Source organism: Rana temporaria, chromosome 6 (genome assembly GCF_905171775.1).
Source record: "Rana temporaria chromosome 6, aRanTem1.1, whole genome shotgun sequence".
In the NCBI taxonomy this organism is placed as follows: domain Eukaryota; kingdom Metazoa; phylum Chordata; class Amphibia; order Anura; family Ranidae; genus Rana; species Rana temporaria.
The window spans coordinates 157,501-176,772 of record NC_053494.1 but is presented as its reverse complement, the minus strand read 5'-3'; the positions used below and the strand labels follow the sequence as shown (position 1 = coordinate 176,772).

At 54.9% G+C, this 19,272-nt stretch overlaps 1 protein-coding gene across 1 annotated transcript in view; it reads right to left on the bottom strand.

Annotated features, from left to right (window-relative positions):
- Positions 1–10,126: 10,126 nt before the first annotated feature.
- RNF25 (ring finger protein 25) overlaps positions 10,127–19,272 on the bottom strand; it is a 14,911-nt gene continuing 5,765 nt past the window's right edge. The window contains exons 2-10 of the mRNA XM_040355800.1: positions 18,582–18,653; positions 18,414–18,507; positions 16,251–16,318; positions 16,062–16,131; positions 15,911–15,982; positions 15,738–15,836; positions 14,202–14,291; positions 10,805–10,939; positions 10,127–10,645 (exon numbers count right to left, since the gene is read on the bottom strand). Of these exons, the coding sequence (XP_040211734.1) occupies positions 10,247–10,645; positions 10,805–10,939; positions 14,202–14,291; positions 15,738–15,836; positions 15,911–15,982; positions 16,062–16,131; positions 16,251–16,318; positions 18,414–18,507; positions 18,582–18,653 (1,099 nt within the window). The 3' untranslated portion in view covers positions 10,127–10,246. The remainder of the gene's footprint in view (positions 10,646–10,804; positions 10,940–14,201; positions 14,292–15,737; positions 15,837–15,910; positions 15,983–16,061; positions 16,132–16,250; positions 16,319–18,413; positions 18,508–18,581; positions 18,654–19,272) is intronic.

The following is a 19,272-nucleotide window of genomic DNA, read 5'->3' as shown; positions in this document are numbered from 1 at the left end:
ATTTTGGTCGGTGGATCGCAGAACGCGATTCGAATTGCGAGGTTCTATCTTGTCGCAAAGATATTGCGGAGCCTTCCCATGGATGCACTTATGTGTCAGGCAGAGTGCTTTAAATGCAATTCTGTCTTTTACTGGCAGCCAGTGAAGGGTTCTCAGCGAAGGTGAGATTGATTCCCATGTCCTTTTCCCAGTCACCAGTCTGGCGGCCGTATTCTGTACGACTTGAAGACGAGCGATTTGGTACTTGGGTAGCCCGAGGTAAAGGGCGTTAGCATAGTCCAGTCTGGAATTCACGATTGTTCCCACCACGACTGCTACGTCTTCTTTGGGGATAAATGGAATAAGTCTGCGTAGTAGGCGCAACAGATGGTGCGACCCGCTGACTACTGACCCTATTTGTGCGTCCATTGTCATGAAGGTGTCGAAGATGACCCCGAGACTTTTGACTTTGGAGCTAGGGGTGATGATTTGGCCCAGAATGGGCGGCGGTGTCCAGGTTGTTGCCAGTTGACTCTTTCGGCTGGCGTGAAACATAAGGAGTTCTGTTTTTGAACTGTTGAGTTTAAGATAACTCTTTGTCATCCAGTTTTCTATCAAAGAGAGACATTTCTCTAAACTGGGATGATGATCCTTTTTGTTGCAGATGTGAAAATACAGTTGCGTATCGTCTGCATAAGAGTGATAGAGTAGTTCTTGGCTACTGATAATATCAAAGAGAGGGCGAAGATAGATGTTGAAAAGCACCGGTGACAGGGGGGATCCTTGGGGGACTCCACATGACACCGTGCGCTTTTCCGACGTGAAACAACTCAATTTCACTGTTTGTGATCGGTTTTCAAGAAAGGAAGAAAACCATGGTAAATCACCTTCTGCGACTTCTGCTACCTTGGCTAGTCGCATCAGTAACAGTTTGTGGTCTACCGTGTCAAAGGCTGCGCTTAGGTCCAGCAGAACCAGGAGACAAGATTCTCCTTCGTCTGCGGCCTCGAGGGCATCGTCCCATATTTTGAGTAATGCCGTTTCTGTCCCGTGACCGGGACGGAAGCCTGATTGTAATGGATCCAGTAGATTGTGGGTATCTAGATGCTGTTGCAGCTGTTGTACCACTACTTTCTCCATTATCTTGGAGAGAACATTTAGGCCTGTTATGGGACGGCGGTGAGTTGGGTCCTTGGGATCCAGGTTAGGTTTTTTCAAGATGGGCTGGATTGTGCCCTCTTTCAACAGGGATGGCACTGTGCCTTCCTTAAATTACTGGTTTATAAGCTGTGTGATGGATGGTGCCAGGATGTCGGCACATTCCTTCAGCAGTTTGGTGGGGATGATATCATTGGGCGATGTGCTGTTCGGCAAAGCACCAATGATATTTTTTGTGGTATCGATGGAGATCGGTTCCAGAGTGAACTTTGTTGATTGTAGAGCGTTTCTATGGGTGTTTTGTGGTTGATTGACGGTGGGGTTGAGGGGGGTATTGTTTTGCATGATGCTTTCCCGGATTCTTTCAATTTTGTTGATGAAAAAATCCGATAGTTCATTGCAGAACTCTTGGGTGTCTGAGTTGGGGACCTCAAGACATCCTGGATTCATGGTCTGGGTGACCATCTTGAAGAGTTCGCGGGGGCGGTTTAGGGCGCTGTTAATCGCCATAGAAAAATGATGTTTCTTGGCTTTGAAGATTTCTTTATGATATCGTGTTGTTATTGCCTTGTAGATGATGAGGTTATCCTCTGCAGGGCTTCTTTTCCAGGCGGCTTCCGCCCTTCTGCGCTCTTGCTTTAGAAGCGACAGCTGGTTGTTGAACCAGCCGGACTTTCTTTTTCGGATGCAGGATGCATATGTGTGCCCTGGAGCATATAGCTCACAGGCCACCCCTGGAGCAACGGTGCATGTCATGGACGGCTCGTAGCTAAAAGGCCGGCACACGATCGATGGCCGAACAGGGGGGGCTACAAGGATCCAGCCTGTCACCCAGTCGGCAGTTGATTGTAGATCTCAGGATCCAAAAATGCAGAAAAAAAAAGCAAGAAAATTGCAAAAAAATCCCCAGGCCACATGGGCCCATAGGAGCCATGTCATTCTCCTGTGCTAGGCAGAAAAAAACTGAGGCTGCAGAACAGAGAGTGGGGGATGGAAAAGTATGGACAACCTTAGGGTATTATCCTCCTTCTAGATTGACTAGGCAGAAAAACAGCATGTTAAGTGTTAAAACACTCCACACAGTACAGTACCTCCCAGGGGGCGGATCCCCGGGTACATCCCCCACTCTCTTGGAAAAAATGGATAGGGTCAAATTGGCCTAGATTATATTTTTACACAGTAACGCACCTCATCCCAAATAATAATGGATGGAAAAGTATGGACAACAGTGGGACTGTAGCGGTGCTGTATTTAGAGCAATATCACACAAATATTTTTAAACCATTTGGTTCTGTAATGTACTATGTATTTTGATATACTTTTAATAAATTATTAAAAATATTTGTGTGATATTTCTCTATATACAGCACCGCTACAGTCCCACTGTTGTCCATACTTTTCCATCCATTATTATTTGGGATGAGGTGCGTTACTGTGTAAAAATATAATCTAGGCCAATTGGACCCTATCCATTTTTTCCAAAAGAGTGGGGGATGTACCCAGGGAACTGCCCCCTGGGAGGTACTGTACTGTGTGAAGTGTTTTAACACTTAACATGTTGTTTTTTTTGCCTAGTCAATCTCCTAGAAGGAGGATAATACCCTAAGGTCAAGATGCTGCTGTGTCCGTCAATAAACAGAAGAGAAAAGCAGGGTTAGGTTATAAAAAAAATCTCCCAAGCTTTGAAGATCTCACGGAGCTTCTGTTCAATCCATCATCGGAAAAATAGGATTTTTGTACTCACCGTAAAATCCATTTCTCTGAGTTCATGGACGGACACAGCAGCATTGACCTTAGGGTCTTATACCTTCCTTCTAGGAGAGACTAGGCATACAAAAACAGCACTTTAAGTGTTAAAAACACTTCTCTCAGTACAGCACCTCCCAGGGGGCGTGTCTCCCGGGTACATCCAACTCTCTGGAACATCCAGCCTCAGTTCGTAGACAAGCAGTACAAACAAGGAGGGGTGGGTGCTGTGTCCGTCCATGAACTCAGAGAAATGGATTTTACGGTGAGTACAAAAATTCTATTTTCTCTTCCGTTCATGGACGGACACAGCAGCATTGACCTTAGGGACGTCCCCAAGCAGTGTCCAAAAAATCGAGGGTTGGGAAAAAACACAGCAAACCAACTTCACCCCAAACAAACCAGAGTTCCTCAACGGAGGAACTCCAACCTTAAACTGCCGCCTGTAAAGCCTTGCGGCCAAAGGAGGCATCCGAAGATGCACTCACATCCACCTTGTAAAATTTTGAGAAGGTGTGGACTGACGACCAGGTCGCTGCCTTACATACCTGTAAGACAGACGCTTCATGACGGAAAGCCCAAGAGGCACCAATCGCCCTGGTCGAATGCGCCGTGACCTGTCTGATCCACCTAGAAATGTTGTCCGACGAGACCGCCAGACCTTGCTTAGGACCAGTCACCGACACGAACAGTGAGTCCAACCTCCGAAACGGAGCCGTAGCAGACAAGTACACCCGTAGGGCTCGAACCACGTCCAAGGAATGCAAAGAGCCGGAACGTAACTTTCGGCCCACCGGAGGATGTGCGCGACTTCCGTCGCTGCAGCCGAGGTTCGTGTGCCCCCCTGATGATTGACGTATGCCACGGCCATGGCGTTGTCGGACTGGATCCTGACCGGTCGGCCTTGTAGGCCCAGAGACCACTTGGAGAGACACAACTTGATCGCTCGGAGCTCCAGTACTTTGATCGGAAGACGGGACTCCTCCTGAGTCCATCGCCCCTGGGCTGACTGGACACCCCAGACACCCCCCAGCCGGAGAAGCTGGCATCCGTCGTGATCACTATCCATTGACACGGCAGAAACTATTTCCCGGTCCGAACTAGGGAGGACTTGGCCAGTCGACTCACCCGAATCTGGTAATCCAGAGACGAAGGAAGTTTGTTCCAACATGACAGAATCTCCTTCTGTAATACTCGTGGAATTGGGCATACGGGACTGCCTCGAAAGAGGCCACCATCAGACCCAGCACTCTCATGCAAAAGCGAAGCGACGCCCATTTCTGTGTCGTCAACCGCTGCACCGCAGACTGCAGTGTCTGTAGTTTTTCCGTTGGGAGGAAAACTCTCGCCTCTGAGGAATCCAGGACCAACCCCAGGTATTCCAGTCTCTGAGACGGTACCAACACTGACTTCTGGATACTCAGCAGCCAACCGAATTCCCGGAGGGTCTGGCAGGTGATAGACACGTCCTCTTCTAACTCTGAGCTTGAGGAAGCTCTCAGAAGAAGGTCGTCCAGGCATCCCACGATAGCGATCCCGCGCTGCCTCAGCAGGTCCAGAATCGGGTGAAGACCCGTGGTGCCGAGGCCAGGCCAAACGGGAGGGCCACAAATTGAAAATGGTCCTCCCCGACCGCAAAGCGCAGAAACCTCTGGTGTTTCGCGCATATTGGGATATGCAGGTACGCGTCCTTGATATCCAAGGATGCTAGGAAATCCCCCTGAAGAAGCGCTGCTACTACTGAGCGAATCAACTCCATCCTAAATTTTTGCACTTTGACAAAGAAATTGAGGGCCTTGAGGTCCAGGATTGGACGGACCCCATCCTTCTTGGGGACTACAAACAGATTGGAGTAAAACCCCTGAAACCGTTCCATCGAGGGAACCGGCACAATCACTCCCCTGACCAGCAGATCCTGGACAGCCCCAGGCAGGTCCTTCAGACGATCCGGAGGGAAAAAATCTGTTTGGTGGATGAGAGAAACTATCTTGTACCCCGAGGAAACTACTTCGCAAACCCAACGGTCGGAAAGAAGAGACCTCCACGAGCCGTGTATTCGGCCCCCCACCCGAGATGTGGGTGGGGGCAGACCTTCATGCAGAGGCAGGCTTGTCCGCAGGCTTGTTGGGCTTGCGGTACCAGGGGCGCTTTTGCCCTTCAGTGGACGCCTTAGCACCCAGGAAACGTTTTCCTGCTGCACTTGGCGGGCGAAAAAAAAAAAAAAGGGTGAAGTAAATGAGGGCCATTGCCTACGGCGAGGCTCCTTACCCTTCCCAGATTGCGGGTGCAGAGTACTCTTACAGCCTGTGGCATCTTTTATGATGTCATCCAGGGACGCCCCAAAAAGCCGTTCACCCTTAAAGGGTAAGTCCACCAGGGACTTCTTAGAGGACTGGTCCGCAGACCAACACTTTAGCCACACGAGGCGGCGTAGAACCACCACGTAGGCGGAGGCCCTGGAGAGCAAGGGAAGCGTATCCAGGGCTGACTCACAGACAAACTTTAGACCTTGCACCAACTGGTCGGCCAGGTCCACACAGGCCTCAGGAGCATTCTGCGCCTCCAGCTCCTGCACCAGGGACTTAGCCCGTTCGGTAAGTGTCTGCGTCACCAGAGACCCGGCCAAAACCGGTCTCACCGCCGACCCCACCACTGTGAACATGGAGCGGGCCACAGCCTCCACTCTCCTATCTGCGGGGTCCTTAAATGCGGGAGCCCCTTCCACAGGTAACGTCGTTGGCCTTGTTCAGCCTGGACTCCGGAGGGCCCACTGACGGAGGAGATACCCTTCTGAGGAGGATTTCCTAAAAAAGTGGGTAACGGATCGCAAAGTATTTTGGTACTGCAAAAACTTTCTGCGGCCGTTCCCATTCCTTGTATAACAGTTCGTCCAGATACAGAACACAAGGAAACACTTTTGAGGTGCAGGGTGGCTTGCGTAACCCAAAAGGGACCGGTTTAAAACACACAGCAGACACTGTCCCTCAGCATACACAGCACCAGCCATTTTGGGTAAAACCATCACCCCTAGCACCAAAGTCAAAAGTCTCGGAGTCATCTTCGATACCTGCATGACAATGGATGCACAAATAGGGTCAGTAGTCAGCGGATCCCACCATCTGCTGCGCCTACTACGCAGACTCACGCCCTTTATCCCGAAAGAGGACATTGCAGTCGTGGTGGGAACAATCATCAACTCCAGACTGGACTACGCAAATGCCCTCTATCTAGGACTCCCCAAATACCAAATCACTCGTCTGCAAGTCGTTCAAAATACGGAAAAAAACATGGGAATCAATCTCACCTTCACTGAGATCCCTTCATCGAGATCCCTTCACTGAGATCCCGTCACCGAGATCCCTTCACCGAGAGCCCTTCGCCGAGATCCCTTCGCCGAGATCCCGTCACTGAGATCCCGTCGCCGAGATCCCTACACCGAGAGCCCTTCGCCGAGATCCCTTCGCCGAGATCCCGTCACTGACACTCCTTCACTGAGATCCCTTTGCTGCGATCCCTTCGCTGAGATCCCATTACTGAGATCCCTTCACTGAGATCCCTTCACCGAGAGCCCTTCGCCGAGATCCCTTCACTGAGATCCCTTCATTGGTTGCCAGTAAAAGACAGAATCACTTTCAAGGCGCTCTGTCTAATACATAAGTGTATTCTGGGAAACGCCCCCCAATATCAATGCGAGAAAATAAAAGCCCATAACCCCAATCGCATTCTGCGATCCACCAATCAGAACCTCCTCCAGATACCCAAAGCCAGATACAAGTCCAGAGGAGATCGAAGGTTTGCAGTCCAAGGACCCAGACTATGGAACGCTCTACCAACCCCCATCTGACTGGACCAATCACATCCCCCATAACTACCAACCCCCATCCGACTGGAGGAGAACCACTTGGCCTTCAGGAGAAAGATTAAAACCCCATCTCTTCTGAGATCAAGGGGTTCCTTACCCATGAAATGGATACAGCGCCCAGAGGCGATTCAGTTCGCATGTGTTGCGCTTTACAAGTCTCTCACTCACCAGCACAATAAAAAGTAACAGCAGCCCAGCCCCCCGGCAGTAACAGAGCCCCCCCAGGTGGACCCCCCACCTCACAGCCGCCAGCCAGAACGGGGAAGGAGGGAGAGAGGAAAGTAGGGCGGACCTTCAGTCGACCTCCCCAGGAATGCACCAGCCGAAAATACCCTGCCGAGGCAAGGGGACATTACTTACCCGTCCTGCGACCACCGGCAATCCAGACAGAACCAACGTCCGCAGGTAGATACGGCATGGCTGTCGGCCCGGCACACTGCGACAAGGCCATAGAGACCGGTCATATGTGTGCCCTGTAGCATGTAGATCACCGGCCGCCCCTGGAGCAACGGGGCATGTCGTGGACGGCCCAGCGCGTAGCTAAAGGCCGACACACGCTCGATGGCTGAACATGGGGGGACTACAAGGATCGAGGATCCAGCCTGTCACCCAGTCGGCAGTTGATTGTAGATCTCAGGATCCAAAAAATCTAAGAAAAGCGAAAAAAAAAAAATTGCAAAAAATCTCCAGAGCACATGGACTCCAGAAGGGCCATGTCCTCTCCTGACGCTAGGCAGATTAAAACTGAGGCTGGATGTTCCAGAGAGTGGAATGTACCGGGGGACACGCCCCCTGGGAGGTGCTGTACTGAGAGAAGTGGTTTTAACACTTTAAGTGCAGTTTTTTCTGCCTAGTCTCTCCTAGAAGGAAGGTATATAACCCTAAGGTCAATGCTGCTGTGTCCGTCCATGAACGGAAGAGAGATGGAAAGGGTATGGCACAACTGCAAACCTACTGAGACATGGCCATCCCCCTAAACTGACCGGGCCGGGCAAGGAGAGCATTCATCAGAGAAGCAGCCAAGAGGTCCATGGTAACTCTGGAGGAGCTGCACAGCTCAGGGGGGAGAATCTGTCCACAGGACAACTATTAGTGGTGCTCCCCCATAGGACAACTATTAGTGGTCTCTCCACAAATCTGCCCTTTATGGAAGAGTGACAAGAAGAAAGACATTGGGGAAAGAAAGACATAAGAAGTCCTGTTTGCTGTGTCCCCTCCCCCACAAACTGCAAACATGTGGAAGAAGGTGCTCTGGTCACATGACACCAAAATTTAACAAAAAATGCTATGTGTGGGGAAAACTAACACTGCCCATCACCCTGAACACACCATCCCCACTGTGAAACATGGTGGTGGCGTCATCATGTGGTGGGGATGCTTTTCTTTAGCTCTCATTGTAGAGAAAGGGGTTTCTACAAAGTATTGACTCCGGGGGGCGCCATAGAAATGCCCCTCCCCCCACACTTTTCACATGTATTTGTATCATTTTCCTGCCACTTCACAATCATGTGACACTTTGTTTCTCTCACATACAATCCCAATAAAATACATTTATGTTTTTAGTTGTTACATGAGAAAATGTGGGGGGAAGACCCCCCTCGAGACGGAAGTTGGTGTTTCAGATGGCTCAGTGATGGCAGAGATACGGGAAGAAGTCCGGGGGGAATAGGGAGAAGTCCGAACAGGTGGGGGGATGGGGAGATACGGGAAGAAGTCCGGGGGGGAATAGGGAGAAGTCCGAACAGGTGGGGGGATGGGGAGATACGGGAAGAAGTCCGGGGGGAATAGGGAGAAGTCCGAACAGGTGGGGGGATGGGGAGATACGGGAAGAAGTCCGGGGGGAATAGGGAGAAGTCCGAACAGGTGAGGGGATGGGGAGATACGGGAAGAAGTCCGGGGGGAATAGGGAGAAGTCCGAACAGGTGGGGGGATGGGGAGATACGGGAAGAAGTCCGGGGGGAATAGGGAGAAGTCCGAACAGGTGGGGGGATGGGGAGATACGGGAAGAAGTTCGGGGGGAATAGGGAGAAGTCCGAACAGGTGGGAGGATGGGGAGATACGGGAAGAAGTCCGGGGGGAATAGGGAGAAGTCCGAACAGGTGGGGGGATGGGGAGATACGGGAAGAAGTCCGGGGGGAATAGGGAGAAGTCCGAACAGGTGAGGGGATGGGGAGATACGGGAAGAAGTCCGGAGGGAATAGGGAGAAGTCCGAACAGGTGGGGGGATGGGGAGATACGGGAAGAAGTTCGGGGGGAATAGGGAGAAGTCCGAACAGATGGGGGGATGGGGAGATACGGGAAGTTCGGGGGGAATAGGGAGAAGTCCGAACAGATGGGGGGATGGGGAGATACGGGAAGTTCGGGGGGAATAGGGAGAAGTCCGAACAGGTGGGGGGATGGGGAGATACGGGAAGAAGTTCGGGGGGATGGGGGAGGGGAAGAAGTCTGGACAGATGGGGAGGGGAAGAAGTCCGGACAGATGGGGGAGGGGAAGAAGTCCGGACAGATGGGGGAGATACAGTAATAAGTCCGGACAGATGGGGGAGGGGAAGAAGTCCGGACAGATGGGGGAGGGGAAGAAGTCCGGAGAGATGGGGGAGGGGAAGAAGTCCGGAGAGATGGGGGAGGGGAAGAAGTCCGGAGAGATGGGGGAGGGGAAGAAGTCCGGAGAGATGGGGGAGGGGAAGAAGTCCGGACAGATGGGGGAGGGGAAGAAGTCCGGACAGATGGGGGAGGGGAAGAAGTCCGGACAGATGGGGGAGGGGAAGAAGTCCGGACAGATGGGGGAGATACAGGAAGAAGTCCGGACAGATGGGGGAGGGGAAGAAGTCCGGACAGATGGGGGAGGGGAAGAAGTCCGGACAGATGGGGGAGGTGAAGTAGTCCAGACAGATGGGGGAGGTGAAGAAGTCCAGACAGATGGGGGAGGGGAAGTAGTCCAGACAGATGGGGGAGGTGAAGAAGTCCAGACAGATGGGGGAGGTGAAGAAGTCCAGACAGATGGGGGAGGGGAAGAAGTCCAGACAGATGGGGGAGGGGAAGAAGTCCGGACAGATGGGGGAGGGGAAGAAGTCCGGACAGATGGGGGAGGGGAAGAAGTCCGGACAGATGGGGGAGGGGAAGAAGTCCGGACAGATGGGGGAGGGGAAGAAGTCCGGACAGATGGGGGAGGTGAAGAAGTCCGGACAGATGGGGGAGGGGAAGAAGTCCGGACAGATGGGGGAGGGGAAGAAGTCCGGACAGATGGGGGAGGGGAAGAAGTCCGGACAGATGGGGGAGGGGAAGAAGTCCGGACAGATGGGGGAGGGGAAGAAGTCCGGCGGTTCATTTCTCCACATTGGGACAGGTCCTCATTTTTCTACCCAGAATTCCACTCACTCACACAAGTATAATGATTTTATTATGGATCAGAAGCCTGTCCAATCAGCAGACGCCGTGTCACGTGATCCAGTCACATGTAAACAATGGAGTGCAAAGTCGCTGTCCTCTTGCTTGCAGCCACTAGAGGGCGCCTTTCTCTTCCAGCCCATTGTCACTGGCTCCCCGCAGATGCGGCCGCTCTGTCCTGTTGCTATGGAAACCTCGGGTCTTGCCCCTCCCCCTAGTCTGTGGTTGGAAGTCTCTGTGTCCCCCCTCATCCCTCCATCCTCTTCTGTTATCCAATCGTGGCCGGCCAGTCCAGCCTCTCCCACCCCCCCTCCAGTGCTGGCCCTCTCGGTAATCCCTCTGCATTGGCTGGGCTTTGGCTCGGAGTCCCGCACCACTGTGATCACCGGCGAAAACCTGATGCTTGGAGGTAACCAGGGGCGGAGCCTGTTCTTGGCATGACGTGGGCTTGGTCTGATGGGCGGAGTCTTGTGTTTCGTCCGGTACAAAGATGGCGTCATCAGAGGGAGGGGCCTGGAAAAACACAGATTGGTAAAGAAAGACAAAAGGAGGGAGACCACACTTCCTGCAGACCCCCCCACATAAGCCAATCAAATGTCTTTATACACCCATCACTGAGTGGCTCCTCCCCCAGCAGGTGTCACACTTTGTCTATGAGGGAATCGGGCTCACCTCCTGAATACTGATGAAGAAACGATTCCTCTCCGCCTCCACGTCAATAATTCCTCCATTCACCATCTGCCGCTCGTAGATCCGCCGCAGATCCGCCTCCCTCTGTACGGTGCCAGAGTCCGGGACGTACCGCTCCTGGGGGGGGGGGGACAACACAGGATAGTATGTCATATGGGGGAGGGGAGAGACAACACAGGATAGTATGTCATATGGGGGAGGGGAACCGACCTGTACTAATATGTCATATGGGGGAGGGGGGACCGTCCTGTACTAATATGTCATATGGGGGAGGGGGGACCGACCTGTACTAATATGTCATATGGGGGAGGGGGGACCGACCTGTACTAATATGTCATATGTCTGTATGTCTGGGATGTACTGCTCCTAGGGGGGGGGGGGGGGAGACAGCATAATATGTCATATGGAGGGTACCTACCCGTACTAATAAGTCATATGGGGGGGGGGGGGTACATACTAACGGAAACACTTCCCACACTCGGCTTGCGTGCTTCTGTCAGTACACGGCAACCTTCAGTCTGGACCTACAGATATTAAAGCCACATATTGTAACCAAGAACCAGGCGAGACTAGCTCAGTTCTACAGAACTACCCGTACTAACATGTCATCTGGGGGGGTACCTACCCGTACTAACATGTCATTTAGGGGGGGTACCTACCCGTACTAACATGTCATTTAGGGGGGTACCTACCCGTACTAACATGTCATTTAGGGGGGTACCTACCTGTACAAATATGTCATTTAGGGGGGGTACCTACCTGTACTAATATGTCATTTAGGGGGGTACCTACCTGTACTAATTTCATTTGGGGGGTACCTACCCGTACTATTTCATTTGGGGGGGGGGGGTACCTACCTGTACCAATAGGTCATGTGCAGGTACAGTGCTCAGTATAAAGGAGTACAGATTTCATGGGACAAACTCCTCCCACAAATGCCGCCATGAATTTACAACCAAGATTTGTTCATTTTCCCTGACAAATTCATAGAAGACCGAGCTGAAAAAGGGAACCCCCCCCCCCTCCAATGAGGGGCAATAAAATCCCAATGAAGAAGAAATATTCATGATCAGATCTCCAGGGACCTGGATGTAGAAATAACGCACATAATTGGCGTAACGAAGAGTTTACACACCCTGCCAGTCATTTGTGGTGAAGCGGATTCATGGAGCAGCCTGTTGTGTCAGCAGAATGATTAGCCTGTGTTCCCGAGTCAGCAAGTTGAATCCCGATAAGAAAGTACGGCGTTTGTATAAACGTTTACATTACGACGCGGCTCCTCCCCTTTTACATACAAGCCGCTCCGAATTAGAGATCTAATGAACACTCAAATCTTTTTTCTTTGGTTTCTGAAAATGATCCTGCATTACCTGAAGTACACCTGGGCGGCCGTATTACCTGCTTCAAATATTAGGGGCGGTACTTAAGAAAGCCCCTCCCATTTCATGAGGTCAGCAATGGCCCCAAATGGAAGAGAAATGTCACCAGGCCTGAGAATGAAGGAAGGTGAAAGCTTTACTTCTCAGTCAGAATACAAAGATGGAAGTCCGAAGATCTCACAGAGACCTCCGGACCGTCCTCCGCAGTTCTCACCTCGCCAGGACCGTCCTCCGAAGATCTCACCTCGCCAGGACCGTCCTCCGAAGTTCTCACCTCGCCAGGAGCGTCCTCCGAAGATCTCACCTCGCCAGGACCGTCCTCCGAAGATCTCACCTCGCCAGGAGCGTCCTCCGAAGATCTCACCTCGCCAGGAGCGTCCTCCGAAGATCTCACCTCGCCAGGACCGTCCTCCGAAGATCTCACCTCGCCAGGACCGTCCTCCGAAGATCTCACCTCGCCAGGAGCGTCCTCCGAAGATCTCACCTCGCCAGGAGCGTCCTCCGAAGATCTCACCTCGCCAGGACCGTCCTCCGAAGATCTCACCTCGCCAGGACCGTCCTCCGAAGATCTCACCTCGCCAGGACCGTCCTCCGAAGATCTCACCTCGCCAGGAGCGTCCTCCGAAGATCTCACCTCGCCAGGACCGTCCTCCGAAGATCTCACCTCGCCAGGACCGTCCTCCGAAGATCTCACCTCGCCAGGAGCGTCCTCCGAAGATCTCACCTCGCCAGGAGCGTCCTCCGAAGATCTCACCTCGCCAGGAGCGTCCTCCGAAGATCTCACCTCGCCAGGAGCGTCCTCCGAAGATCTCACCTCGCCAGGACCGTCCTCCGAAGATCTCACCTCGCCAGGACCGTCCTCCGAAGATCTCACCTCGCCAGGACCGTCCTCCGAAGATCTCACCTCGCCAGGACCGTCCTCCGAAGATCTCACCTCGCCAGGACCGTCCTCCGAAGATCTCACCTCGCCAGGACCGTCCTCCGAAGATCTCACCTCGCCAGGAGCGTCCTCCGAAGATCTCACCTCGCCAGGAGCGTCCTCCGAAGATCTCACCTCGCCAGGAGCGTCCTCCGAAGATCTCACCTCGCCAGGACCGTCCTCCGAAGATCTCACCTCGCCAGGACCGTCCTCCGAAGATCTCACCTCGCCAGGACCGTCCTCCGAAGATCTCACCTCGCCAGGACCGTCCTCCGAAGATCTCACCTCGCCAGGAGCGTCCTCCGAAGATCTCACCTCGCCAGGACCGTCCTCCGAAGATCTCACCTCGCCAGGACCGTCCTCCGAAGATCTCACCTCGCCAGGACCGTCCTCCGAAGATCTCACCTCGCCAGGACCGTCCTCCGAAGATCTCACCTCGCCAGGACCGTCCTCCGAAGATCTCACCTCGCCAGGAGCGTCTGAGGAGAAAATCGCCACGCAAGGTAGAAAGACAAATATTGGGGATTGTTTACAGACACACAATACGGGGTACACTGCAGAGGAACGGCATGCATGGGCGTCCTCCAAGGAAGCTTCTCCTAAAGCCCATCCAGCTGCGCTCCATTCATGGCGGCAGGAGGGGGGGGGTGAGCTGCGCTCCATTCATGGCGTCAGGAGGGGGGGGGGGTGAGCTGCGCTCCATTCATGGCGTCGGGAAGGGGGGGGGGTGAGCTGTACTCCATTCATGGTGTCCGGGTAGGGGGGGGGGGGGGAGCTGCTCTCCATTCATGGCACCTACCTGGGGCTGGTGAGTAATATGGGGTACTGCCCAGGGGCTGATCGGATATATTGGGCCCCCTATCTATGATTGGTGATATGAGGGTACCTACCCATGGATGTATAATATGGAGGTACCTACCAGTCAGATCTCTGTTATATGGGGCACGGTTATTGGTGTGTTGTATAAGGACACCTACCCGTGGATGGTGTGTAATATGGAGGTACCTACCTGTGACTGGTGAGAGAAGAATACAATATGGGAAACCTACCTCTATAAAGTATATAATCTGGGGGTACTTACCTCTGGGTGCTGAGGGGGCGGGGCTTCTTCAAGTTTGTTAAAGTCGCAGGTGAGATTTTCCCGACAAACGGGACACAAAACGACCGAATCCTAAAAGAAGAAGAAGAATGAGAATCAGCAGGTGGGGGGGGGGGGGGGGGGGGGGGGAGACGCTCCAGAGGACATCCTCCATAGAGATCAATGGGGAGAAGAGAAAAGAATGGAAGTGATGGAAGTAGGCGGAGGGGGGGGGGGGGGTTGTCCCCCGGGGGGAGGGGCGTACCTGTTCAGGCTCCTCCTCCAGGCAGTGCTTGGCGAGTCTCCCCAGGCAGTGGGAATGGAAATGATGGAAGCAGGCGGGGGAGGGGGTAGGCCCCCGGTGGGAGGGGGAGGGGCATACCTGCTCAGGCTCCTCCTCCAGGCAGTGGGAATGGAAGTGATGGAAGCAGGCGGGGGAGGCCCCCGGGGGAGGGGGGGAGAAGAAAGGGGGAGGGGCGTACCTGCTCAGGCTCCTCCTCCAGGCAGTGCTTGGCGAGTCTCCCCAGGCAGTGGGAATGGAAGTGATGGAAGCAGGCGGGGGAGGGGGTAGGCCCCCGGGGGTGGGAGGGGGAGGGGCATACCTGCTCAGGCTCCTCCTCCAGGCAGTGCTTGGCGAGTCTCCCCAGGCAGTGGGAATGGAAGTGATGGAAGCAGGCGGGGGAGGGGCATACCTGCTCAGGCTCCTCCTCCAGGCAGTGCTTGGCGAGTCTCCCCAGGCAGTGGGAATGGAAATGATGGAAGCAGGCGGGGGAGGGAGGTTAGGCCCCCGGGGGGAGGAAGGGGGAGGGGCGTACCTGTTCAGGCTCCTCCTCCAGGCAGTGCTTGGCGAGTCTCCCCAGGCAGTGGGAATGGAAATGATGGAAGCAGGCGGGGGAGGGAGGTTAGGCCCCTGGGGGGAGGAAGGGGGAGGGGCGTACCTGTTCAGGCTCCTCCTCCAGGCAGTGCTTGGCGAGTCTCCCCAGGCAGTGGGAATGGAAATGATGGAAGCAGGCGGGGGAGGGAGGTTAGGCCCCCGAGGGAGGGAGGGGGAGGGGCATACCTGTTCAGGCTCCTCCTCCAGGCAGTGCTTGGCGAGTCTCCCCAGGCAGTGGGAATGGAAATGATGGAAGCAGGCGGGGGAGGGAGGTTAGGCCCCCGGGGGAGGGAGGGGGAGGGGCATACCTGCTCAGGCTCCTCCTCCAGGCAGTGCTTGGCGAGTCTCCCCAGGCAGTGGGAATGGAAATGATGGAAGCAGGCGGGGGAGGGAGGTTAGGCCCCCGGGGGAGGGAGGGGGAGGGGCATACCTGCTCAGGCTCCTCCTCCAGGCAGTGCTTGGCGAGTCTCCCCAGGCAGTGGGAATGGAAATGATGGAAGCAGGCGGGGGAGGGAGGTTAGGCCCCCGGGGGGAGGGAGGGGGAGGGGCGTACCTGCTCAGGCTCCTCCTCCAGGCAGTGCTTGGCGAGTCTCCCCAGGCAGTGGGAATGGAAATGATGGAAGCAGGCGGGGGAGGGAGGTTAGGCCCCCGGGGGAGGGGCATACCTGTTCAGGCTCCTCCTCCAGGCAGTGCTTGGCGAGTCTCCCCAGGCAGTGGGTATGGAAATGATGGAAGCACGGCGTCTTGGTGAGGGAATCTCCTTCCTGTCAGATACATGAAAGTCACATGACTCCCGGAGAACCAATCACAAAGGGGGAGGGTCACACTGGGTACTTACCTGGAAGCCGTACAGGCAGATGACACAGTGACCCCGAGGAATATTACTGGCCGTCAGCATCTCCTTCCCTTTCTATGGGGACAGAAAGGAGACAAGTAAGTGTGAGCGGGGGAGGGGGGGCACCTCTAACCTGATTGGATGGAAGACTCACCTCAATCAGTTCGTAGAGAAGGGGACCGCCCACAGACTCCACCGCCGTCCTTCGTAACATGTCCGTGATGCTGCCGGAGACAGGAGGTCACAGGTCATACATGGAAGATCCGCCCCCCCATAGAGACATTTGTACTTTGTATCCATCTCCCGTCCTATAAACAAGGAAATAGAGGGGAGCGCCCCCTACCTGTGAATCTGCTCATCACACAGCCCCCGAGGATTGCTCACGCGGATGTCAGGCGGGTCATCGGGGTACTGGAAGAGAAGAGAGGAGGCAATGAGAGCCCGGGGGAGGGGTATAGTCTGGAGAGGTCATAAATGGGGCCCCCGGACCTGCTAAGAAATGGGGCCCCCAGACCTAGTAATAAATGGGGCCCCCAGACCTAGTAATAAATGGGGCCCCCTGGACCTGGCAATAAATGGGGCCCCCGGACCTTAGTAATAAATGGGCCCCCTGGACCTGCTAATAAATGGGGCCCCCGGACCTGCTAAGAAATGGGGCCCCCGGACCTGGCAATAAATGGGGCCCCCGGACCTGGTAATAAATGGGGCCCCCGGACCTTAGTAATAAATGGGCCCCCTGGACCTGCTAATAAATGGGGCCCCCGGACCTGCTAAGAAATGGGGCCCCCGGACCTGGCAATAAATGGGGCCCCTGGACCTAGTAATAAATGGGGCCCCCGGACCTGCTAATAAATGGGGCCCCCGGACCTGGTAATAAATGGGGCCCCCAGACCTAGTAATAAATGGGGCCCCCTGGACCTGGCAATAAATGGGGCCCCCGGACCTTAGTAATAAATGGGCCCCCCGGACCTGCTAAGAAATGGGGCCCCCGGACCTGGCAATAAATGGGGCCCCCGGACCTGGTAATAAATGGGGCCCCCGGACCTGCTAATAAATGGGGCCCCCGGACCTGCTAATAAATGGGGCCCCCGGACCTGCTAATAAATGGGGCCCCCGGACCTGCTAATAAATGGGGCCCCCGGACCTGCTAATAAATGGTGCCCCCGGACCTGCTAATAAATGGGGCCCCCAGACCTTGTAATAAATGGGGCCCCCGGACCTGGTAATAAATGGGGCCCCCAGACCTGCTAATAAATGGGGCCCCCGGACCTTAGTAATAAATGGGGCCCCCGGACCTGGTAATAAATGGGCCCCCTGGACCTAGTAATAAATGGGGCCCCCGGACCTGCTAATAAATGGGGCCCCCGGACCTGCTAATAAATGGGGCCCCCGGACCTGCTAATAAATGGGGCCCCCGGACCTGCTAATAAATGGGGCCCCCGGACCTGCTAATAAATGGGGCCCCCGGACCTGCTAATAAATGGGGCCCCCGGACCTGCTAATAAATGGGGCCCCCCCCCTGCTAATAATTGGGGCCCCCGGACCTGCTAATAAATGGGACCCCCGGACCTTACTAATAAATGGGGCCCCCGGACCTGCTAATAAATGGGGCCCCCGGACCTGCTAAGAAATGGGGCCCCCGGACCTGCTAAGAAATGGGGCCCCCGGACCTGCTAAGAAATGGGGCCCCCGGACCTGCTAAGAAATGGGGCCCCCGGACCTGGTAATAAATGGGGCCCCCGGACCTGGTAATAAATGGGGCCCCCGGACCTGCTAATAAATGGGGCCCCCGGACCTGGTAATAAATGGGCCCCCTGGACCTAGTAATAAATGGGGCCCCCGGACCTGCTAATAAATGGGGCCCCCGGACCTGCTAATAAATGGGGCCCCCGGACCTGCTAATAAATGGGGCCCCCGGACCTGCTAAGAAATGGGGCCCCCGGACCTGCTAATAAATGGGGCCCCCGGACCTGCTAATAAATGGGGCCCCCGGACCTGCTAATAAATGGGGCCCCCGGACCTGCTAATAAATGGGGCCCCCGGACCTGCTAATAAATGGGGCCCCCGGACCTGGTAATAAATGGGCCCCCTGGACCTAGTAATAAATGGGGCCCCCGGACCTGCTAATAAATGGGGCCCCCGGACCTGCTAATAAATGGGGCCCCCGGACCTGCTAATAAATGGGGCCCCCGGACCTGCTAATAAATGGGGCCCCCCCCCTGCTAATAATTGGGGCCCCCGGACCTGCTAATAAATGGGACCCCCGGACCTTACTAATAAATGGGGCCCCCGGACCTGCTAATAAATGGGGCCCCCGGACCTGCTAAGAAATGGGGCCCCCGGACCTGGTAATAAATGGGGCCCCCGGACCTGCTAAGAAATGGGGCCCCCGGACCTGCTAAGAAATGGGGCCCCCGGACCTGCTAATAAATGGGGCCCCCGGACCTGCTAATAAATGGGGCCCCCGGACCAGCACCGCTAACAGATGAGGTGTCACATGACTGACCTGAGGGGGGAGGGACAGATGCAGGGTGAGGCGGACATATTGGATTTCAGCGTCATCTCCGGTCGCAGGATGTAAGGTGATCCTCAGCTCCACCCTGTAACACCAATCACAAATAAGAGGCGGTCCTTCTCCGGGAGGGGCGTGGCTTCTAATGCTGCGATTTCTTACCTGTCCTCCCGAGAGATCTCCAATTCCTCCAGATAGATGGACTGCAAGACTTGCAGCTCCTGACACAGCGACCTGCGGCGGGGGAGGGGAGACCACACGGGACATTCATGTTTATTACATAATAAAATCAGATTTATATAGAAACATAAAATATACAATTATTATAATGCACCACAAAGCCCCTCCCCACAGGCAACCCACGCATGCGCCCTTTTTCCATTCATCTGATCTTATAAAATATAATCTAGTAGGGGTGCAACGGGTCACCCCCTTCGGATCGGAACACACTGATCCGCGGATTGCCACGGCTCCCGAGCTAGGCCGAAGCCACGGCCTTTCCCAACGTTATGGCCGCGGCTTCAGACTACCTCCGGAGCCGCGGCCATAACGCTAGGAAAGGCCGCGGCTTCGGCCTACCCCTGGAGCCGCGGCCATAACGCTAGGAAAGGCCGCGGCTTCGGCCTACCTCCGGAGCTGCGGCCATAACGCTAGGAAAGGCCGCGGCTTCGGCCTGGCTCCGGAGCCGCGGCCATAACGCTAGGAAAGGCCGCGGCTTCGGCCTACCTCCGGAGCCGCCCATAACGTTAGGAAAGGCCGCGGCTTCGGCCTAGTTCTGGAGCCGCGGCCATAACGCTAGGAAAGGCCGCGGCTTCGGCCTACCTCCGGAGCCGCCCATAACGCTAGGAAAGGC